Raw genomic sequence first — 23,782 nt, forward strand, 5'->3', positions numbered from 1 at the left:
GAACAGCACACAGCGACCGACACACACACCACCGAGGAAGGGGAAAAACTCACACCTGCCTCTCCGATCCTCCGAACAGAAACCGAAACCAAACCGCCGTTCAGGTAGTCTGGCCGCTGCCGCGCAGAGCAACGCGTTCACTGGCTACCCGGCAGCCTCCCGGCCGCGGCAGCAAGCACGCCGCTCCCGAGCTTCCACAGACGGCCCCTCAGCCCAAGGCCGAGCCCGCAGCGGACCGCCGAGGGCGCAGTGACCGCACCAGCCCACGACACCCCACCGGCGGCGCACGGGGGCTCCCGCCGCTCCGTCCTGCCCTCACACCTGCTACTGCCCGTCTGCTCTGGACTCACGCCGTCCCCGGCGCGGCGGCTGCGAAGCGGTCGGATGTGCACGTCCCTGCTGACGAGGGACGCGGAGCGTCTCTTCACACGCGTGTGGGCATTCGTGTGCCGTCAGCAGAGAAATGACCATCCAGCTCCGTCGCTCACTTCCGAACTAGGAGATCCTTCTGTCTTTACACATTCTGGGTACTGGGTCCTCAGCAGATGTGACCTGCAAATGCTCCCACCCATCTCTGTGGGGGTCTTCACTTTCCTGTGTCCTAAGGGCACCAACATTTCTAATTCACGGTGGTGAATCTAACTGATCGAGTTTTTCTTTTGCGGCTTGTGCTTTTGGTGTCACAGTTAAGCCTTTTAAACAATATAACTTTCCTTGCACAAACTAAAATATTTTCTATTTCTAAATGAAGCCTTTGACAAGTCATATAAAAGAGAGTCATTACACTCAAAGGCCCAACAGGTGAGTTAAGAACAGAAGGCAGGTCACTGACCTGTTTACGGGACCTCATGGCAGCTTCTTCCAATGTCTCTGCAGCTTCAAACTTGCCTTGACGTCTGTAAAGTGCCCCAAGGTTTTTCAAAGTAGTTGTAACAGTTGGACTGTAAGAAAGCATAAGATACACAGACTTATTAAATACAAGTTTTACAACTACTATTAACCACACAAAATCTAAAGCACTAACAAACATGTTTGTGAGAAGTACTTTTTTTTTTTTTAATTTTATTTATTTATTTGACAGAGAGAGATCACAAGTAGGCAGAGAGGCAGAGAGAGAGGAAGGGAAGCAGGCTCTGCGCTGAGCAGAGAGCCCGACGCAGGGCTCGATCCCAGGACCCCGGGATCATGACCTGGGCCGAAGGCAGAGGCTTAACCCACTGAGCCACCCAGGTGCCCCTGTGAGAAGTACTTTTTAAATTTCTACAGTACTGGGACGCCTGGGTGGCGCAGTTGGTTGGACGACTGCCTTCGGCTCGGGGCGTGATCCTGGAGTCCCGGGATCGAGTCCCACATCGGGCTCCCAGCTCCATGGGGAGTCTGCTTCGCTCTCTGACCTTCTCCTCGCTCATGCTCTCTCTCACTGTCTCTCTCTCTCAAATAAATAAATAAAATCTTTAAAAAAAAAATAAATAAATAAAATAAATTTCTACAGTACTTTTTTAAACTATAAATTTCCATAAAAGTTTTGTTTTTTCTTCTTTGAAGCAGGCTCCACGCCCAGCATGGAGCCCAACTCAGGACTTGAACTCAAGACCCTGAGATCAAGAGCTGAGCTGAGCTAAGAAGAGTTGGATACTTGACTGACTGAGCCACCCAGGTGTCCCTCTGAAAAGTTCTTCTCTCCCAAAGGACCACCTGCCTACTTTTCAGCAGTGGGGCTGCCCCCGACACCCCCGTGGAGCCCTCCGCAGGGCCCGGGCCCGCTGTGCCGAGCCCCGCAGCCAGCACGCCACGCTCACGCGCTCTTTGCGGGCCACAGCCGCTCTCCCCATCCGCCAGCCCCGTCAACAGAAGCGTGTGTGCTGGCTCTGAGGACCATCATGCCCGCCCCAGAGCAGAGCTGCTCTGTCGCTGGGCAGTAAAGAGGACACGGTGTTTGATGCTGCTCTACACCTCCCTCCTGTCCACAAGCAGAAGGGAAGCAGCGCAAGCGCAAAGGGTCGGAGGCAGGCGAGTGCCGCACACGTGAAGAGCAAACAGTGTGCACGGGGATGGGGCGCTGCTGCACTCCTCACAGCAGTCTTAGAAAAAGCTAGAAACAAACCTAAAAATACACCTAGGTGTGCTTTTCGCATACATGCGTCCTTCCACAGTTCTCTTTGTTCATAACAAGCGCTTACGGCACAGAAATAAAGAAGCTATACCCCAGGTCTCTGAGACATTTACATAGCAGTGGAAAATACAAAGCCTATAAATTTTGGTTCTTATGGTAAGTGCTATGGGGAACCCAGAAGAGGGTTCAGAGAACTTTCCGAGAACAGATGACCGGCAGACTGGTCTTCTAGGGGAAGTCACAGTTATGAGAGGGAAAAATCTGCCAGGAAGGTGTTCAAGTCGGGAGATGAAACAGAGGTGCGGGCAGCACAGGCTCACAGGGCAGCAGGGGAGGGTCTCACCCTGCCCCTTGCAGCCATACAGTCCCCAGAGGTGCCAAGGGCTGCGAGGACAGGAGTGGGGGGGTCTGCCACGTGCCAGACACGCGACTGCGGAGTCCTGCAAAATCCAGCCATCTCCAGAGTCTGCTCCGAGGCCACCCTGCACACTGGCTTCCTACTTCGTTACCTCCTCCTCCTGCGCTTTGGCAGCTGGCCTCGGGCAGAGCCGTGGTACTGGACAGAAGCCGAATTTCACCAACATTGCAGTGAGTTGTGTGTAGGTACGTGACCTCGTTACGAAGTTACAGGTTTCCTGACTGGAATCTGTGAACAACGTGGGAGACTGTGCACACGTACCACCTGAAGGAACTTTCCGTGTTCAGTCATTTACAAGGTGATCTTAAAGGACAAGCACCTTCCAAAACAGTTTAGTTCAAAGGACCTATCTATTGGGGCGCCTGGGTGGCTCAGTCGGCTGAGTGTCCAACTCCTGATTTCAGCTCAGGTCATGATCTCGGGGTCATGAGATTGAGCACTGTGTCAGGCTCTGCGCTCAGCATGGAGTCTGCTTGTCCTTCCCTCCTTGTCTGCCCCTCCCACTGCTCACTTGCTTGCTCTTGCTCTATCTAATCTAAAATATATAAAATTTTATTTTATTTTTTTCAGATTTACTTCTTTGAGAGAGAAAAAATGAGAGAGTGCCAGCCTGAGAAGGGGGAGGGTCAGAGAGGCCTCCCTGCCAAGCAAGGTCTCTCGGCTCCAGGATCATGACTTGAACTGAAGGTTGTTGCTTTACCAACTGAGCCACCCAGGAACCCCACAAAATAAATACAATTTTTTATAAAGAAAAAAAAGACATACCTATCAACTTTGCAGGCTTTGTACCAGCCGCCATATTCTCCAAAAGATGTCCCGTCCTTTTGCTTTCCCTAAATCATAACAAATGAATATTTACCTTAAAAAACAATATAACCAATTTAGTAAACTTCTCAAAATAGTATATCTTACTTTGCATTCTTCTCTTTCTTCAGCGTGCATCCAAATGGGTTTATTTTCATCTAGGGGAGAAAAAATACCGTACCATGAAAGTGCAACATGACAGGGCCCACGAGCAGAGGCTGTCGAGTTGCAGCGACTGCCAAGTTCTCGTTTCTCAGGTGAGCCTCCTTAGGCGTTACTACTAGGACCTGGACAGAGGAAGTTCACGGTGGAGCTTGAGGGCGGAAGAAACAAGCAGATGGCCGTCCACGTGCAGCGCCGTGAACACACACACATAGACACACAATCCCATGTACCCACACAGGGCAGGCAGCTGTCAAGGAAGTGGACAAATACACCGGGGCCCCTAAAATGCTCACACACCACTGGGGGGCCCTCCGAACTTCCAAACGCCGGCATTAAACAGGGGCTAAGAGAAAGATACTGATCAATATTCTCTTAAAGTCGTCTTAACTTTCGAGAACCTTAACCACGACACTCCGTAAGTCTCTACCGACCAGCGTGCCCACACCATGGAGCACAAGCAAGCTCAAAGCGAAGTTTCTGACAAATTTTCTTTATAAGGAAAATGCCTGAGGTCCAAGGATGAAGGAAGGGAAGTAAACATGACTGTAAGTGAAGTACGGCTTACGCACATAAATCAACCAGCACAGAAAGAAAGACACTACAAATGTCAGAAGCTTATCCGGGTGCTGGAATCATGGGTGACTTTCACGTGCCCTCTCTGTGTGAACTTTCAAGGATTCCCACCACGAGCACCGATCTCAAGCTCCAGAGGAAGAACCCGGAGCTCGCACCGTCCTCACTGACGACCAGACCTCGGACAAGCCACTTCAGCTACCGCGCCGTCACTCCTGAAATTCGCCGGACTGTTGGGAAAATGACACACGCTCCCACACTGAGACTGCCTCTCGGGAGGCCGAGTCCACGGCTCCTCGTGGGATCAGGACGTGCCACGTCACAGGAGAAACCTGAAACCCGATTCCAATACCGGCTTTAGGAGAGCGAACAGTACCTGAGGCCTACGAACAGCACGGAGCGCAGTCGGAGCTATTGAGCGAGGCAAACCGCTACGGCGGCCAGCCCGCAGCAAGCTAAGGGCACACGGGTGGGGACCCCAAGAGTGACACCAGTGCGTGGGCGCGCCACGAGCAGCAGGCCCGGGAGCCTGAAGGGCACCCACAGACGGCAACAGGACACATACGCACCTCGTGTCCTGCATGTGACATCCGTATGGAGGGCAAACACAGGAAAGCTGCTTTCACTAGAACTGGACTCTATGCTTGTTTTTAGAAAAGAAGCCAGCAAATCTTAAGGAAACAAGTACCCCCCAAGAACAGAGCTTTTTTTAAAAAGCATCAAGGAAATGCCCTGGAGTCGCTACACAATGCACCCGCCTCTGCGGCTGGATGCGGTCTGCTGCCCCGGCCCACAGCCCCCGCGCTGAGCCCTCGGCCTCCTGTGCGCGGAGAGTAAAAGGGACCTACTGTTCCACTTAGCGAAGGAGGGGAAAAAACCAATACACTCCGAAGACTTTTCCCAAGTGGTTTCTAGAAATTCTCTACACACGAAAACATTTATTAAGCAAAACCGCTTTCCCTGTGCAGCCTCAGGTTTCCTGCACACCAGTAACAACACTCATTCCCAACACCTTATGGAACACCGGACGCAGGGGGAAATGCCTTACTTAAAAACACACAAATAGGTGCCTGGGTGGCTCAGTGGTTTAAGCCTCTGCCTTCAGCTCAGGTCGTGATCTCAGGGTCCTGGGATCGAGCCCCACATCAGGCTCTCTGCTTAGCAGGGAGCCTGCTTCCCCCTCTCTCTCTGCCTGCCTCTCTGCCTACTTGTGATCTCTCTCTGTCTATCAAATAAATAAATATCTTTAAAAAAAAAAAAACAAAAAAAACACACAAATAAAACTGTTGCATGAAACATTTTAAATCTTTTAAAATATTTATCCCAAAACTGTGTATTAAGTACCCACAGCACTTTAAGGAATACGGAGACAGGCCTTGGCTCTTTTAGACAGTCCAATAACCCAGCAGGCCTGGCATAGGGTCAACCATTTGCATTTCCAACAGGTCCCACACGGTGCTGATGCTACTGTCCCTGCTGGCGCCGGGAGAACCAGAATCACGGTAAATCCAGAGAGCACCGATGCCTCCAGAGAGGTTTTCTGGGGTCAGTGCTCTGAGTTGTGCAAGAGCGAAGCCTGGCCTCCGGAGAGGGCAACGCAGAAAGACGGGCGGTAGCTGGCCCATCACCCCTGACCACAAGGCACACGACCCACTGAGTACCTGGTGACCCCGCCGTGTCCGCTGGATAGCAGATGAACGATCAATGAGCCCACGACACTCCGACTGTGCCACATCCTCTCCTCTAAGTGCTATCGGCAAAATCATTTCTAAAATTCAATTAAATTCTACCTTGAAAATGAGACGATGACTTGAGTATTACCGAGTTCCGGCTGGGAATCACCATTTTTAATGCACGCTAACAACCGTGTCTGCTCAGAAGCGAAAGCAGGGTCCTTACCATCTACAGAGCCAAACTCCCTTTCGTGTGCACGAGTGAGAATCTCTTTGTACAGGGTTTCTGCTTGCTTGAATTTTCCTTGCTTCAGATAGCAGGATGCCTTAAAATAAAATAAAGTACTTAGTAACTTCATTTGGAGAGAAGACACATTCCTGTCTACAGGTTAAACGACACAAAGCTCAGAGATCAAAAAAAACAGCATTTTGGGCTCTACCTACAGAGGGCACCGCTGTCCACATACCAGGTTATTTTTTGTTTTGGCCACATTGGGGTCATCAGGCCCCAGTTTTGTTTGGTAGATCTCGAGGGCTCTTTGATAATAATATTCTACTTCCTCGTACTTGCCCTGATTCTGGCACAGTAAAGCCAAGTTATTTAACTGCTTGGCAACATCGGGGTGATCCTTTCCCAAAACCTGCAAAGAAAAAAGGGTGTGTTAGCAACATCAATTTGTCTTAGTGCCATCCAGTCCGTTCTCCACCCACCAGGAGAAGGACCCTTTCTCAACACAACCGTGGCTGTGCCCACCGTCCAGGCCCACAGTCCCACAGTATACACAAAGAAAAAAAACCAGACGGGCGCCTTGGGTGGCTCAGTCATTAAGCGGCTGCCTTCAGCTCAGGTCATGATCCCAAGGTCTTGGGATGGAGTCCCCTGTTGGGCTCCCTGCTCCATGGGGAGCCTGCTTCTCCCTCTGCCTCTGCCCCTGTCTCCTCTACTTGGGCTCTCTGTCAAATAAATGAATAAAATCTTAAAAAAAAAAAAAAAAGAAAAAGAAAAGGAAGGAAGAAAGAAAGAAACAGCCAGAACTCATACTCTTGTTGGGTAAAAACAGACTGTACTGATTTCCCTACACACTCTCAACCTTTCATCCTCACGGTGACCCCACACGGGAGCTGGCACAGGTGCCATGAGAACTCATGGCCTGAAACTAGGAAATGGCTGTATAAAGATTATACTGGTATGACCCCCAAGTTCTGGAAGAGCCCTTTCTGACCCGAGCTAGCGCACCAGACTCTCTCCTATGCATGCAAACCTTCAAAAGGCATCTCTAGCTCTCGAATTCAGCCCACATATCCCTTCCCACTAGGACCTGAAGGTCCTCTGCACCCACCCCAAACCACAGCCCTCATATTTCAAACCCCACCTTCAGGGCTCCTGGAGCTCCCATCCCACATGCCTCGTGCCCTTCTGCCTGGCCCCCAGCTATACCCCCCACTAACTGCTCAACCTCAGAGGGGACACCTCCTTCCATCCAGCTCACGGGAGCCTCAGCCCGTCTCTACCCAGGTTAACTCACGGGCATCCTGGTTGTTTTCTTGGCAAGTATCACCACCCAAAACTACCTTATTTACCTGTGTAGTCTGGCATTGCCCAGTGTAATGTCACGTAAGCCACAACAGTATAAATTCTATCTCCTACACCATTGTAACCCCAGTACCTAGAAAAGTGTGGACTCACAGATGAATAAATACTAAACCACCTCCCTACTACCTTGAAAAAACCGTTCGTTCTCTCAGCCTCGTGCCCTCACCGATGTCCCCAGCATGGCCTGCTGCCTGCCCATCCCTCTGTGCGCACCCTTCCCCTCCCTGCTTGGGGGACAACACTCAGCACTTGTGGGAAGCCGTCCCCGGTGCACCCGCACACCCTGGGCTTGCAGGAGTCCCTGCTCTGCACACTCCCAGAGCTCTAACCCCGAAGCCCGTGCAGCCGAGCCCCACGGAAGGAGCAGACCCACCGGCTCTTACCAACCAGAACCCTCCGCCCGCATTACTCGATGAGTGAACAAAAGCAACTGCGCATGAGTAAACCCGGCGGATGACTGAACAGAGCTTGTAATCCTTCACTGGATACTTACATGCTCTCTTCGACTTCACCCCAGTCCACTCAAAATCTGACCATTTTAGTTCATAGGTATCATGCAGATGGTGGCATGAGAAAAGTTTTCCTGTATAATTTGATGAGGAGCCCCTTTTATTTCCCCTTTCCCAATTTCACCACATGGCCAAACATTAAATGACCTTGCAGTATCACTGGTAAATAATCACAGAAAATAATTTAAAATACTACCCTTGGTCATTCACGGCCTGGACCTAACCCCAGAGCCCCCGCCTGCTGAGATTGCCAGGCCACGTTTCCCCAACACCTAATTAGCACAGGCTGCAGCCGCTGGACTAATACCCAGGACAGCGATGGAATCTGTATTTCTCAGCCAAACTTCAGTTCTGAAAATCACTTCATTTTTTTTAAGCTTTATAAGTGTATTTGGTGACTTCATTTTTCAATTTCAGTATTTTTCTTATCCACAAGTACATGCCCCGCTGTCACACGGTAAATGCCCTCCACGTCCAGCCTTCAGGGGCTCCTCCTAGGCCACATCAGGCGGGCGGGACACGAAGACCGAACCCACTCCCTCAACCCTTTTATTTATTTATTTATTTTTAAGATTTATTTGTTTTGAGAGCGAGAGAGGAGCACGTGCGCGCACGAGCGGGAAGGGCAGAGAATCGCATGCGGACTGAGCACAGAGCCCGATGCGGGGCTCCATCTCCCAACCCCGGATCACGATCTCAGCCAAAACCAAGAGGCGGACGCTTATGGGACTGCACCCCGCAGTGTCCCTGAACACCCTCTCACTCCTTTTGAACCCCAGTCGGAGTGGGCTCGTCCGGCTGCGTTTTGTGGGCTGTCTGCCCCCGCCTTTACCAGCTGAGTTACTTCCAGGAAATGGTCAGTCACAACGTACCACAGGGGTCATTCCTCAAAACACAAAGCCTGAAATACTTGAGAGCACGTCTTTGCCCGCACCTTCTCTCGGATCTCCAGCGCTCTCTTACACAGCGGTTCGGCCTCTTTGTACTTCCCTCTCTTGCCGTAAAGCACTGCAAGGTTATTCAGAGTCGCTGCCACCTGCCAACGGAGGGAGCAGCAGACACCGGTCAGCAGCGGCAGCGGCGGGACCTCAGTCTCACGCTCTCGGGGACGTGCTCTCCACAGAGCGAGGGGACAGGACTTCAGTGAAAAGCAAAGGGCAAGTCACAACACGCTACAGGTTACACTAAGTGAACCAGAGACACTAAAATTAAACAATCAACACCACCGTGATCTTGATTTTTTTTTTTTTTAAATTTTAATTTCATGGAAGCCACAAAGCCAACCCAAACACAGATCTGCTTGCAAATCTGGCCAGATTTTAAGAAAAATATAAATTCTTTAGAAAAAAATTTATAGAAGTACATGCAATTTGATTTCGGATAAAAAAATAGAGTACGTGATCCATGGGAAGTAGTGGTGATGAACAGATTAACGTGCGCAGGCAAAGGCCGAGCGTCAGAGCCTCCAGGGCCGGAGCTCAGCGCGGGGACTGAGCGAGTGAGGACTCCTACCTGCACCTCTAGTCAAAGGGCAGCTCTTAAACCTTCCCTGTTGAGTTTAATATTAAAATGAGTTGGGTGAAAAAAAATCTATTAGGGAAAATGAAATATAAAAAGGAAAGAACCAGATATACAAACCGCAGGATGATCTTTGCCCAAAGTCTTCTCACGGATGGCCAAGGCGTCGTTCAGTAGATTAGCGGCATCTTTGTATTTATTCTGGTCTCTACATTGAAAAGCACACAGTAAGTGTTTTGGATATAACTTACGTCTTTTTTAAAATGCAATTTTGCAACTACAGAAATAAAAGTTAAACTTGAGCTATTTAAAAAATAAAAGCCCACTATTAAAAGGATCAGAAATACCACCAGTGTAGAAGAAAGCGACTCCACCAATAAATGGGAACTTGGAATCAGACCCAATTAGCTCTGGAACCTGGCCCTCCCGTCCAGGTTTCGGGGACGACACTGCCTCCGCACCACAGCACTGTACTGCAGAGTACAGGAGCCGGTCCAGAAGGCCAGGCAGAGCTCAGCTGCTATCTGACAGAACTGGCCCCAGGGTTCGATCCCAGGCTCTGCCAGCGAAGGCCTGCAAGGCCTTGGGACATTCAGCAGCCTCCCACAGTCCCAGTCAACCCGTCTGCCAAGTGTCTTACCTAACTCACAGAGTTGCTCTAAAAAGCTAATGATATGCTGTGCGCACAATGAAAAACCTTGTTAAAAATAAATCCATCCCGGGGAGATGAACCATGCGAGACTGTGGACTCTGAGAAACAAACTGAGGGTTTTGGAAGGGAAGTGGTGGGGGTTTAGGGGAGCCTGGTGACGGGTACTCAGGAGGGCACGTATTACATGGAACACTGGGTGTGGTGCATAAACAATGAATCTTGGAACACTGAAAAAATAAAATAAAAAATAGTAATAAAGAAATAAAGAAATAAATGCATCCCAGTGTGTTCATCTGGTGCACACCTTCCCACTGTTTGCTTGAGGAAGGAGGAAGGAGGGGGCTCCTCACTGCAGTAAGGCAGAAAGCCCAGCCCCGGCCTCTGCCCTCCAACGTGATCACAGAAGTCATCCGCTCTGCGCGACCAGCACACGTGTGACTGTGTCTAAGGGCTGCCCGGCAAGACTTGCCCTGCAGGAGCCAGACTCCCCTCCGGGACACGCAAAGGCTCAGTGCGCCCCCGCTAACTCTGGCCAAGCATACAGAGGTTGTTTTCTCCCAATACCCTACGACACATGACAAACTGGCTCAAACATTTGGTGAAAACCAGCAGGTATGACGGAAAGTCTCGAGAACTACTAGAGACACTTAAAACCAGTTAACAAGAACTACCTAAAAGCCTGTGTAAGCTGAAAGAGGCAAGGGGTACCGAGCACTTTTCCAAACTGTAGCAGGCCCTAAAATGTCAGCGGCTATTAATTAATTAGCCAAAGCGAGATGACACCAAGAGCAACAGCACTGGTTCTCAGGCGTGGCCCCAAACCAACGACCGTCGCCGACCGTCGCCCTCCGCCGGAACACAAAGAAACCAGCCGTGCCCCGGGAACTCTGGCGCTGGGGCCTGCACTCAACTGACCAGGGAATTCAAACTGAAAATGAAAACAGAAGTACAGCACTGCACGCGGGAAAAGCCTAACAGAAAAATGCACAAGATTATGGAAGAGTCACAGAAGAGCACAAATGACTAAAAATACCCAACCAGGGAAGCACGGAGGCAGCCACAGGCCAGGCTTCCCGTTACTGAAGCGCGCGCACAAGCCTCGCCGCCGGCCGGAAACACGGCTGGACCAAGAGAGGGAAAGGGGACACCCCCAGGACGCCCCCGGCCTGAAGAGTCTGGCCACAGGTACCAGGCGTAGACTGTGTAGATGCTAACCCACTGCAGGAACCGATTCTCAAAAAAGCCAAAATCTCAGCCAACACTTCTAAAGACGTTTATCAGTATGTTATGCTCTTCCCCCAAAGACTTAAAAGCACACGTGCCCGGACACAAGAAAGCGGAGAAGGTTAGAGGCCAGCCCTGGAGTGCAGTCCTGAACGTGAATGTGAACGTGCAGACGGCTTATGCGCTTGTTTCGGACTTCTGACTCACAGAAGCCCTCGGCCAGAGCACTAAGGGAAAAGAACGCCAGACTGCAGCGAGGCCCGGAAATTCCCGCTGCCGGACACTGTAAACGAGGAACCAGCACACCTACAACCAACACAGAAACCCCACGTGCATTTTTTATTTAATTAATTTATAATAGTAATGTCTACTGTTGGCCAAAAGCTTTCATGTTACCACACACAAAACTGCTCTAAGCTTCATTTATTTGAAATGCCCTCTACTCCCAACAGGAGTAGGACTCACGAGTAGCCCAACAAGGCTCGAATTCACGACCCTGAGATCAGGAGTCGGATGCTCTACTGACTGAGCCAGCCAGCGCCCCAGCGCAGACACATTTGAAAAACTTTTGGAATGAAAGTGGCATCATCCGTCAAGATTTTAAATATAAATCCCCGAGTCCCTACGTTATGGTAACAGTGAAGATCCGCAAACCACCTCAACGTCCCCCGGCAGGGCAACTCAGAAAGGTCCGGACTACCCTCCAGAGCGAGCGCGCTACGCTGCCCAGAAGACCTCGGCTGACCACGGCCAGGGCTGCGGACATGCTGTGAAAGGTCGCTTGCTTTCTGGTGTTGTTTTGTTTCATGAAGAAATCACTCACCTCTACGAATGGCTGCAACCATTGCTCTCTCTTCCCTGAGCCCCTCTCTGTCCTCTCCCTCTGCAACGTCCCCGTCCCTGCTCAGACCCCAGCTCCGTACCCCGAGGGTCCTGCCCTGCCTCCAGGCCCCAGTCACCACGCCATCCTACGCACAAGGCCAAAGGGACTCTGGTGACACCCGAGTAGGGGCCCACTGCTCCCCACCAGTACCCCTCAACACTGCCCGCAGGACCTCCACGGTCAGGCCCCGCTTCTCCCTGCCCCATCTCTTACCGCTGTCCTGCAGGTGCCGTCAAGCTTTGCCAGCGAGGTTCAGGAGTAAGCCCCAAACACACTCAACACCGCACACCATCTCCGCGTGCTAAAATGCCACCCGCCCTCCAAGGCCCGGCTGAGTGGGGCTCCCCGCCTTCCGTTAATCCTTCCCTTAGCCCCTCAACTGGAAGGAATCTTTCTGCTCCATGAAAACTTCTGTGTTATTCTATTAGCAGAACCCGGTCTCCTGCTCCTGTACCTGCACACAAATGTAAAGAGCCTCTCTTCAACACGAGGCCATCAGTTCCTTGAGAATGTCCTGTGAGCGATTCACGTCTTCCAGGCAACCCCACGCGTCACATGCCCCCAGTCCTCCCCTGGACCTCTGAGTGGACAGTACAACGGCCTCCATTTCAGATATAAGAAAACTTAGGCTCAGGAAAGCTAAGGGCTCTGGACAACATCCTCTGTCTCGTGGCCATCTAGCAGAGACAGAACCTGAATTCTCCTGACTTGAAATTCAATGTCCTGCTTTCTCCAAGGGCAGGAGCCACACACTCATTCATCTCTAGGGCCTCACGGGAAGCAGCCGAGTCTGACCCATACTTGGGGGACCAAAATGCCGAATGGGGACCATCAAACCAGTGAAGAAACACCAATGTGTTAATCCCAACCCACAAAACTGGAAGGGCTACAGCAAACCGATCCTGCTGTGCGCAGAACCACTCCCTTCTCCGTCCAGACTCACTGCAGCTGAGTTCAGCTGAAAGACACACACAAGACTCTAACACATCACTCCCTGTGCCACAGGGCAAATTCCTTAGTTCCCTTCAAGGTGTTCACCAAGGGCTCCTGAGAGAGGAAGCACGCTGGCGTGAGGTGAGAAGTGCGGACAGGACACAAGCTGGTCCCCAACTTTCAGGGACACTGTTCTGGGAGAAGAGAGAACAAAGTCAAAGAACCCCAACGCCAAGCACAGTGAGAAGTGCCAGAGAAAAGGGAAGGGTTAAGGGCTTTGGGGGCACAACAGGGGCAAAGGGCAAGTGGGACCTGAGACTCAGAACGGGGAAAGAGCTAACAAGGCCCTAGAAGGGTGGGAAGGCTATTTTGGACAAAAGAAACGTGGTACACAGGACCTGGCGGAAAAAGGCAAGTGTGAAGAGACGTGACCAATGAAGCCAGCAAAGCAAGCTTCTACAGGGTTACAGAAACGTATTTCCAACCCTCCACGTTCACTAGAAATACTGTGGGAGGAGAAGGCGAGGGCAGGGAATGAGTACTAGCCTGTACACCAAGGCCAGGATGTTCACTAGAAATACTGTGGGAGGAGAAGGCGAGGGCAGGGAATGAGTACTAGCCTGTACACCAAGGCCAGGATGTTCAGCATGGTGGCCACATCCGGGTGATCGTGGCCGGACGTCTTCTCCAGGTCCTCCAGGGCCTGCTTGCAGAGCGGCACGGCCACCTCGTAGCGCCCCTGCGAGGCGTACTGGATGACCAGGTTGTGGAGCGTGCGCAGCCGTGCCGGGATCTCGTAGCCGCCCTGCTGCGCGGCCGCCGCTGCACTGCTGTGCTGCTGCTGGACTGCACACAAGGGACACGGGCCAGGCGACAGCGTCAATCAGACCCCTCCTCCCTAGCTCTGCTCCCGGGGGGCGCCCGGCCCCCACGCTGCCCAAACCCGTGCAGCGCTGCCCTGGCAGGCGGGGGGCCGCGAGTCACAGGTCAGGGGTGGTGTGATGCCCCAGCAGTGCAGGGAGGCTCCCCTCAGCACCCGACCAACTCTCCCTGTCTCCCTCTGCAAGAATGCGCACACCGCACGCGAACTGCTGGTTCGGGCCCCAGGTTCGTCGTAGGGCCTGGTCCAACATCTACTGCATCCCGGTAAGAACACCTGAAGTTGCCTTGGGAAACGCTGGTGCACGTGCCTCTGGGAAGCAGCCACTGGCACCAGGACGCCCACTAATTACGGCCATCACATCGGGGTAGGACAAGCCACCTTCTGTTTGTACAGGCTGCCATGTAACCACTCCCCCTCGCCAACTTACTTCCTTGACCGGGATCGTCGTCGTCATTTGGGAAAAGGTCATCCAGAGGTTCTTTGGCGGAATCAGTGTCTTTGTCCTCCTGTAAAAGCAAGCCGGGAGAACTTCAGCCTCACCTGTACTACAAATCCTGCACCAGAAATCCTTCATACAAATATCAGTTTAACAAAACAATCTCAGAAAGGATAGCCGGTTTTAAAAATCAAATATAGGGACGTCTGGGTGGCTGTCGGTGGAGACTGCCTTCCGCTTGGGTCATGATTCCAGAGTCCTGGATTGGCAGGGGGTCTGCTTCTCCCTCTGCCCCTCACCCCTGCTCATGCTCTCTCGGTCTCTCCTTCTCTCTCAATAAATAAATAAAATCGTAAAAAATAATGTCAAACAACTATGGGATTACGCACAATTTGGCTTATCTACAGATTTAGAAGAGAGGAATAAAGAGCCTGCCAGACTAGAACTCACACCCGAGATGCAGGCCTCAGGGCAGCCGACGACCATGACGGCATCTCTACCCCTCAGGTTCTTCATGACATTCTGAGAAGTTCAAATACTGCAGGGAAACTCTTCCTTGAAATAAATTTTATTTGGAAACCAAATATGTAAAAACAGACTAAAATGGCCCATCGCTGAACGCCACAGAACTGGAGGGCTCAAGTCCCCCTTCTCTGCACACCACCACCACAGGACTCCTAAGAGCAACCTAAAACCTTCCAGCTTTCTTTTTTTTTAAGATTTTATTTATTTATTTACTGGAAGAGAAAGAGAAAATCCAGCATAGGCTCCATGAGCAGTGCAGAGCCGGATGAAGGGTTGGATCCCTTGCCTAAGATCCCGATCCGTGACCTGACCCAAAAGCAAGAATCAGACACCCAACCAAGCCACCAGGCGCCCCGGAAACCTGCTGGCTTTAAGTCTGTGCCTCGAGTCTCCCCACAGATCCCTGATTAGTGCAGGGATAAAAACCACGACGACACAATGGGAGCGAACAGACAACAGCCTGACCAAGTGCAAAGTCAGCACCATCCTCCCTTGCCTCTGGAAGGGGTCACGTGAGACGTACACAGACTCACCCTGATGCTACTCCTGTCTGGGACGCAGGATCTGAACACAGAGAGAGCCATGAGACAAACCCAGACTGAGGAACAGCCCATGAAGTAACTGATTCGTGTACTCTTCATGAAAACATCTGTGTCGTGAAAGGCAGAGAAAGACTGTTTTCTCTGTCTGAAAAGGACCCATTTCCGATGAAAGCCAGCCGAGGAGACAGGACAGCTGAGTGCCACACAGGGTCACAGACCAGCTCCTGGCATGGTGAATGAAGGCCATGACCGGTTCTGCTGAGAGGAGGAGGTCACAGTGCAGACGAGCGCCGTGCCCGTGTGAAACTTCCAGACCAGAGCCGGCCCCGCCTGCACACGAGCACGTCCCCATGCCACGGAAACGCGCCCAGCAGCAGCCGGGGGGTGTGCCATGACCTGTGCCGCCTACTCCAATGCATTCAGAAGAAACCATCATCCAGGTACACCCCGAAAGGACAGGCAGAATTAGCTCTCTGTTAGCTCTCTTCTCCAAGCTCGGTATTTTCTCAAAATAACAAGTTTTAAAAGTCTCTGATTCAACAAAACCCTGCAACATCACACAGTATTCTAGGCGAATCACGGGCTGCCATCTGTAGCTCATTTATTCTTATTGCCACAGCAATACGTCTTCTAAATCAAAAGCAAGGGAGAAGTAGAGTCGGGCTAATAAAGCAAGGTGCTGTGGGTTAATGTGTCCCCCAAAAACCACATACGGAAGCCCTCGCCCTCCAGGTGACGGCATGTGGAGGCGGGCCTTTAGGAGGTAATGTGGGTCAGGTGGAGTCAAGGAGATGGGGCCACCCCGACAGGACTAATCTCCTTAACGAAAAGGAAAGAAGACACTAGATACCTCCCTCTCTCTGCACGCACCAAGGAAGGCCACATGAGGACACAACCAGGATAAAGGGCCTCATCAAGAACCCAACTGTGCCAACATCCTGACCTTGGAACTGTGGAAATAAGCCATGCAACCGTGGTATTCCGTCGCAATGGCCCGAGCTGATGAAGACCCGCACTCTGGCGATGGGGGATGTAACATGAGGAGAGTCTGGGTGAAGCATGTAAGGAAATTCTCTTTACTATCTTTTCGATTTTTCTGTGAATCTAAAATTACTCCAAAATTTGTCTTTAAAAAATGGTTTTTTAACTGAATCAGATATAAATGGTAGATGAAAAACAAGACCAAGAAGAACAGCCTGAGAGCCAAGAGAAAAAGGAGAAAGCCAAGCTCCTTCGGGAATATTCCAAACACACAGTAAGTCGGCAAGAGAGACCAAGGAGGCGGCATGAGTGAGGTAGCAAGAGAACCAGGTAGAGTCCCAGCAGCAGGAGAAAGAGTTTCAGAGAGAAAGGTGTCCACAGCACCACCGGCTACAGGTGGTGAGTCCCAAATCTGGATTCTAGACAACAGGATGGGATGCACACCGACCTGAGGAAAAGTTCCAGCATCGTGATGAGCTTGGAAGCCAGACTCAATGGGTTCTCAAGCGGGGAAAACTCACGAGGTGCCTCTCTGCATCGTGCCTTACATGTACAAGGTTGTGTGCACATGTCTGACCACTGCACTAAAACACACCTGTGAAAAGCATGTGACCTTCCCGGGGAGTAAGCCCCAAGACCCAAAACCTCCGGTGGCTCAAGGCAATCATCAGAGGAGGGACACACAGCCGGACTAAAGCAGCCGACAACACGGTCAGCCATCAGCGCTGCGCCCCACGGAGCCACTTACGGATGGGGAGATGTCGTCATCGTATTTCTTTAACTGATTCATGAACTCCAGGTGCTTCTTCTCCTCCTCCAGCTGAGCCACGGACTGCTCGCTCTTCTGCAACTTCTGCTGCGTATTGGCCAGCTCGTCCCGCAGCCACTGATTCTCCTGGCACAGCCGACGAACCTGTGCGCGCAGTTTCTGCTTCTCAGACTCCACGGCGTTCAGGTGGTTGGACAAAGCCATCATGACCTGGGGAGACAGAAACGCTGACAGAAGCCCCGCAGCGTGCTCTCTGCTCAGCAGAGATCCTGCTTCCCCTCTCTCTCTCTGCCTGCCTCTCTGCCTACTTGTGACTGCTCTGTCAAAAAACAAAAAACAGGGGCGCCTGGGGGGCTCAGTGGGTTGGGCCTCTGCCTTCGGCTCGGGTCATGGTCTCGGGGTCCTGGGATCGAGCCCCGCATCGGGCTCTCTGCTCAGCAGGGAGCCTGCTTCTCCCTCTCTCCCTGCCTGCCTCTCTGCCTACTTGTGATCTCTCTCTCTCTCTCTCTGTCAAATAAATAAAATATTAAAAAAAAAAAGAAACGCTGACAGCCTCCAGCGTCCCTCCCACGCTTCTCACCCCCCGCCGACGCAGCCATCCTGGGCCGGCAGCTCTCGCTTCTACTGCACACATGTGCTCTGACACAGACAGGCACAAATGCCCATGACTCTCCTTGTCACCCTCAGTCTCAGGCTACAGAGGAGGCCACGGTAAAGACTATCACGTGCTGGGCGCCTGGGCAGCTCAGTGGGTTAAGCCTCTGTCTTCGATTCAGGTCATGGTCCCAGGGTCCTGGGATCGAGCCCCGCATCAGGCTCTCTGCTCAGCAGGGAGCCTGCTTCCCCCTCTCTCTGCCTGCTTGTGATTTCTGTCAAATAAATAAAATCTTTAAAAAAAAAAAAGAGTATCAGAGTATCACATGCTCAGAACATCTACAGAAACTAGATGCTGTTCTTTTGTTTGACAGCATCTCAAATGGACCAGTGATGGACCCACAGTTCCTCTTCTGACAAGACTGTATGTTCTTTCCTTCTCCCTAGGTGGCTCCGGCATCATTTCTCAGAGGCGCTTCTCCGTGTAAGAGTGTGCACAAGCGCGCACTGTTCAGAGCGCCGGTCCCTCCAGGAGGGGCAGGTGGCAGAGCGAAGGAAGGGCATGCAGACAAATCTTTGATGTTCCAAGGTAAGGGAAGAAATCTTTAGCTAGCCGCCTAATCAGGTGTTCACACTGGTGCATCCCTAAGCTTAGGGCCACGTCACAAAATCCGGTGATCCCAGGGGTCTGCCTGCGGTGCACCAGACCTGCCAAGGCATCAGCACGCCCCCTGGGAAGTGCACAAGCAGAAACACCTGGCAAAGTTGGCTCCAGTCTGTTCTCTCTTTAGACAACGCAATTGCCCTGCCCTCTACTATCCTCCTACCTTTGAGACCTAAACTCCAGAAGGTGAGGCTCTTTCCTCCTCCTTTTCTTAACTCTAGTATCTGCCCAACTGAAAAGGAAGTCCGTATTCACATCACTTTTCAGGAACAGAAAATGCCATATAATACACTCACAATAACCAAGCCAAGTTAAATTCTACAGTGCGGTCTTTCACACAGTCGGGATGAAGAACTCTAAAATCAGGGTCTGGACGGTTACTGTGACAAACGGTGTTCTCTACATGAAAGTGGAAACTAGTGACCCAGCAGCCCTATTCAGCTTTCATCGCTTACAAGCGGAAAGCTAAGGGGCACCTGGGGGAAGCAACAGGTTACATGTCTGACTCTTGGTGGCAGCTCAGATCACAATCTCAGGGTCCTGGGATCTAGGCCTCCGCACCCCCAATGGAATCTGCTCAAGATTCTCTTCCTCTCCCTCTGCCCCACCCAATGATGCGCGCACTCTCTCAAATAAATCAATCTTTTTAAAAAAAAAAAAGAGGAAAGCTAAGAAGAAAGAAGCCAAATTTCACTGTATGTGATTTTGCCTAAAATATGCTGGCAGAACCACACATTATCAAGGGGCAGGGCTACCACAAGAGGCTTCTTTTCTTTTCGGACTGACTGATCTTAGGGGCAAGGGTGAGGGAAAGGGAGACTCTCAAGCAGACTCCCCGCAACGAAGCAGGGCTCGATCTCACTATGAGATCACAACCGGAGCTGAAACCAAGAGCTGGATGGTCAACCGACTGTGCCCCGCCCCCCAGATGTTCTAATTTTTCCCCTCTACGTCCCGCATGATAAAAACAAAGGTTTAGTCAAATATATATAGCAATCTCGTCTTGGAGAACTGCAGAACTATTAGCTGTTGGCCAATAACCATTCTCCCTCAGGCCTAAGAACCGGTACCTTGAAGTAGGCAGAGCACATTCCCCAGGCTCCTCACAACGGGGTGTGGCCAGGGAAACGTAAGTGGTGTCGGTGTCGTGCACCAGCGGGAGGAAGGAAAGGGAGGAGGTACACCCTTCCTGTCCTAGAATGGGCTCGGGTGGCTGTGGCTAGAGCTCCAGCTTAGTCCACAAAAAAGACTGTGTGCACCGCAACGCAGAGGCCCGCGTGTCCCTGACGACCATGCGGCTACACAAGCCTTCCGGGCGTGGCCCACCTCGGTATTTCTTTATGTATGTCTACGACGTTTAAGCCACTGACTTCGTTTTCGGATACATGCAGCCAAATCAAATCCAAAATGGCAAGGTTACCTCTATTTTGGCTCTGCTCTTTAAAATTCAGACATGCCCGAATCAATCATCATTTATATACTGTACAAGCTGATCTCTGTTATCCTAGAAGTCTATTTCAAAACAAAATCTCCGTTCTCCACACTGTCAAGTTCCTACTCCTGTCGGAGGCGAACTTCATTCATACCTGTGCCTCACTCAGGCCAAGCTCCAACATCTCCAGAGACTTTCGGATCATGTTTGATTTCTCTTCCACCAGATTACTTTCGTCATCTTTCTTCAAACACTTCAGGGTCTCGAGCAAACTCTGCAGGATGGAATTGTGCTCGTTCTTCAGAGCCTCCAGCCCCTGGATCACTTGCTTTGTCTTAGAAATAATCTCATCCTGGGTCAGCTTCTCCAACTTGTCTTCCTTTATATACACCATCGTGGACATGTTGTCGTACATTCTAGAATGGAGGAAGGAAAACAGATGAGGCATCTCATCACAGGTGTCATTTATGTCACACCTCCTATAAAATACGCTGTGTGAAAACTTTGAGATTAACATTTTTATAGCTGAACAATAAATGTGTGTATCTGTGACTTGCTGAAATACTGTACTGTTCCTCTTTTCCCTCTGCAGACCAATTTAATTACTTTTCTGGCTTATGCCTGAATTCTTTTTTTTAAAGATTTTATTTATTTATTTATTTGCCAGAGAGAGATCACAAGTAGGCAGAGAGGCAGGCAGAGAGAGAGGAGGAAGCAGGCTCCCCGCTGAGCAGAGAGCCCAATGTGGGGCTCGATCCCAGGAGCCTGGGATCATGACCTGAGCCGAAGGCAGCGGCTTAACCCACTGAGCCACCCAGGCGCCCCGCCTGAATTCTTTTTAATGGGAGAAATGACAACACTTGAAATTAATGCCGAAGAGTAAAAGCACCAAAACCCCCAAATGGCATTTCTACAGCACAAAGCCTCAGCGAACAGGAGGTCTCTGAATGTCTGCAAGCGTTTTCCCCCTTAAAAAAAAGTAGAAGGGACAGTAAATTCTTGGTAACATATTTACCAGACAAAGCCTTGAGAAGTGATCACAGTTGGAAGAAGGAAGAAAACCAGCAAAGGAACACGGGAACAACCAGAGTAGCAGGAGAAGGACTAGGTCCGTCTGCAACACGGCAAGAGAGCGGCGTGAGCAGAGCCGTCGGCATGAAAAGACGCAAGGAGGGCGAGGGCTAGGCGAGCCTGCGGGATCCCACTAGCCGAGAGGCCACCAAATTCCAGTGTCTGGAACTGGCTTTAAGATAATAAAATGAGGAAGAAAAAGGAAAGGGGCATATAAAACAGCGTCAGCACACCCGTGACTGCTGAAACTAATAGGTCTTAAACCCCCTAATTCAGTTAAACAGAAGAAAAGGTCACGGTGAGCATGAAAGCGGCTTGGGAGACCGACGGCGCTGAAGTCAGACTCGGACGGCGCGTCACCGTGACTCCCTTCAGAGCACTGAGCACTCCCCGCGGTCCCGCGTGCTGTCGCGTTCCTAGCCCTGAATGCAAGCCCTGTCGGAAAGGCAAGGCCTCGATCTCGTACCCGTCCCACTACGTCACATCCCCAGGACGGCGCCGAGCCCTGGCCGACCGCGTGGTGCAGGCCTGGACAGACAGACAGACGCCCATGCAGGAAAGGAGCCGCAAAGCACCAAACCCGTGCTTCAGGAGCGCACCGCGCGGAGCCCCTGCGGTGTTCAATGAGCACGTCGGATGCCTGAAGCTGAACACTGGCTAACTATACTGGAATTAAAATTCAAAACTTTACTAAAAAACATTAAATCCTATCAACTATAAAAACAGTGTCCTCTCTCTGTAAAGAAGGGAAGAGAGGGAGTTGTTTATAAAAAAGAGAAAAGAATGGGAAGGGGCAGAGGGTTTTATGCCGACCCCCTGCACAGGAAAGATTTTATATACTTTCTGCCCCACTCCACTCCCCTCCAGCAACTCTCATTTGCTTCCGGTGATGAAGTGCCTCTTCAAGTTTGTCTCCCATTCCAATTTCACCTTGTTTTTTTTCTTCCTTCCCCTACGATCCTGTTTTGTTTCTTATATTCCACACGAATGAGATCACATGACAACTGTCTTTCTCTGGTTGACTTATTTCGCTCAGCATAATACCCTCTAGTTCCACCCACATCGTTGCAAACGGCAAGATTTCAATTACTGATGGCTGAGTAATATTCCACACCCCACATCTTCTTTATCCATTCATTCATGCACATCTGGGCTCTCTCCAGTTTGGCTACTGTGGACGCTGCTGCTATCAATACTGGGGTGCACATGCCCCTTCGGATCACTATATCTGTATCTTTTAGCTAAATACCCAGTAGTACAATTGCTGGGTGGTAGGGCAGCTCTATTTTCAACTTTTGAGGAAACTCCAAAGTATTTTCCAGAGTGGCTGTACCAGCTGGGGCAGGTTTAAAGAGAAGTAGCAAGGGATGCCAGGGAGGCACAGTCAGTTAAACATTAACTCCTGGGACGCCTGGGTGGCTCAGTTGGTTGAGCAGGGGCCTTCGGCTCAGGTCGTGATCCCAGCGTCCTGGGATCGGCCCACATCGGGCTCCTTGCTCAGCAGGGAGCCTGCCTCTCCCTCTGCCTCTGCCTGCCTGTGCTTGCTTTCTCGCTCCCCCTGACAAATAAATAAATAAAATCTTTAAAAAAAAAAAATCATTAAACATTAACTCCTGGTTTTGGCTTAGGTTGTGACAATAGGGTCCTTAGATCAACAGCCCCCTCCAGTCAGGTTTACCTGAGCCTGCTTGGGACTTTCTCCCTCTCCCTCCCCTTGCCCTGCTCATGTACACACACACCCTCTCCCAAAATAAATAAGCAAAATTTTAAAACAAGGGCGGCCTGAGTGGCTCAGTGGGTTAACCCTCTGCCTTCGGTTCCAGCCATGATCTTGGGGTCCTGGGATCGAACCCCACATTGGGCTCTCTGCTCAGCAGGGAGCCTGCTTCCCTCTCTCTCTCTGCCTACTTGTGATCTCTGTCAAATAAATAAATAAAATCTTTTTTTTTTTTGAAGATTTTATTTGCCCTTAAATAAAATCTTTTTTAAAAAAGTCTTAAAAACAGGGACACCTGGGTGGCTCAGTTGGTTAAGCAGCTGCCTTCGGCTCAGGTCATGATCCCAGGGTCCTGGGATCGAGTCCCACAACAGGCTCCTTGCTCGGCAGGGAGCCTGCTTCTCCCTCTGCCTGCCTCTCTGTCTGCCTGTGCTCACTCACTCTCTCTCCCTCTGTCTCTGACAAATAAATAAGTAAAATCTTTAAAAAAAAAAATCTTAAAAACAGGAGTCGCAAAATCATAACAGGTAGGATTTACATATAGGAAAAAAATCAAAACACAATGGAAATGACTTAATCACTTGAATGAGGGGATGCCGCAGTTAAGTAAACACATTTAAAGAAATTCCGGGGGCCCCGGGTGGCTCAGTGGGTTCAGCATCTGCCTTCAGCTCGGGTCATGATTCCAGGGTCCTGGCACTGACCCCCGTGTTGGGCTCCTTGGTCAGTGAAGAGATCTGCTTCTCTCTGGCCCTGCCCCCCACCCTGCCATGCTTATGCACACATGCTATCTCACTCCCTCTCAAAAATAAAATACTTTAAAAAAATTTTTTTAATTTAAATAAAACAAAATGGCAAAAAAATAAAAGAAAACATGGATAAGATTCACCAAGTAAGAAACTTCTCAAGCTTGCTTATTTAAACTCCCAGCTGAAAGGGTCATGGTAGTGTTTACACTGATTTCTAAGTGGCAAAAATACTGGGAATGTAGGTCCGCGCAAGCATCACACTTCGTCAGCCTAGCAACCACATCGTCCCTAAGACTTTCTCCTAACTCTAGGGCTGTGTGTGCCTCCCAACAGCCTGGAACAATGAATGGGCCAGAACAA

The 23,782-nt window shown here is 50.8% G+C and overlaps 1 protein-coding gene across 14 annotated transcripts in view; it reads right to left on the reverse strand.

Annotated features, from left to right (window-relative positions):
- The window catches only part of KLC1 (kinesin light chain 1), a 57,595-nt gene that overhangs the window by 17,868 nt on the left and 15,945 nt on the right, over window positions 1-23,782 (reverse strand). For all 14 annotated transcript variants that reach the window (XM_044230637.1, XM_044230636.1, XM_044230634.1 and 11 more), the window contains exons 2-12: window positions 20,040-20,301; window positions 17,175-17,405; window positions 14,370-14,448; window positions 13,680-13,905; window positions 9,488-9,575; window positions 8,784-8,885; window positions 6,214-6,387; window positions 5,973-6,072; window positions 3,444-3,493; window positions 3,297-3,364; window positions 833-941 (exon numbers count right to left, since the gene is read on the reverse strand). In XM_044230637.1, the coding sequence (XP_044086572.1) occupies window positions 833-941; window positions 3,297-3,364; window positions 3,444-3,493; window positions 5,973-6,072; window positions 6,214-6,387; window positions 8,784-8,885; window positions 9,488-9,575; window positions 13,680-13,905; window positions 14,370-14,448; window positions 17,175-17,405; window positions 20,040-20,300 (1,488 nt within the window). In that variant the 5' untranslated portion in view covers window position 20,301. The remainder of the gene's footprint in view (window positions 1-832; window positions 942-3,296; window positions 3,365-3,443; window positions 3,494-5,972; window positions 6,073-6,213; window positions 6,388-8,783; window positions 8,886-9,487; window positions 9,576-13,679; window positions 13,906-14,369; window positions 14,449-17,174; window positions 17,406-20,039; window positions 20,302-23,782) is intronic.

Source organism: Neovison vison, chromosome 13 (assembly GCF_020171115.1).
Source record: "Neovison vison isolate M4711 chromosome 13, ASM_NN_V1, whole genome shotgun sequence".
In the NCBI taxonomy this organism is placed as follows: Eukaryota; Metazoa; Chordata; class Mammalia; order Carnivora; family Mustelidae; genus Neogale; species Neogale vison.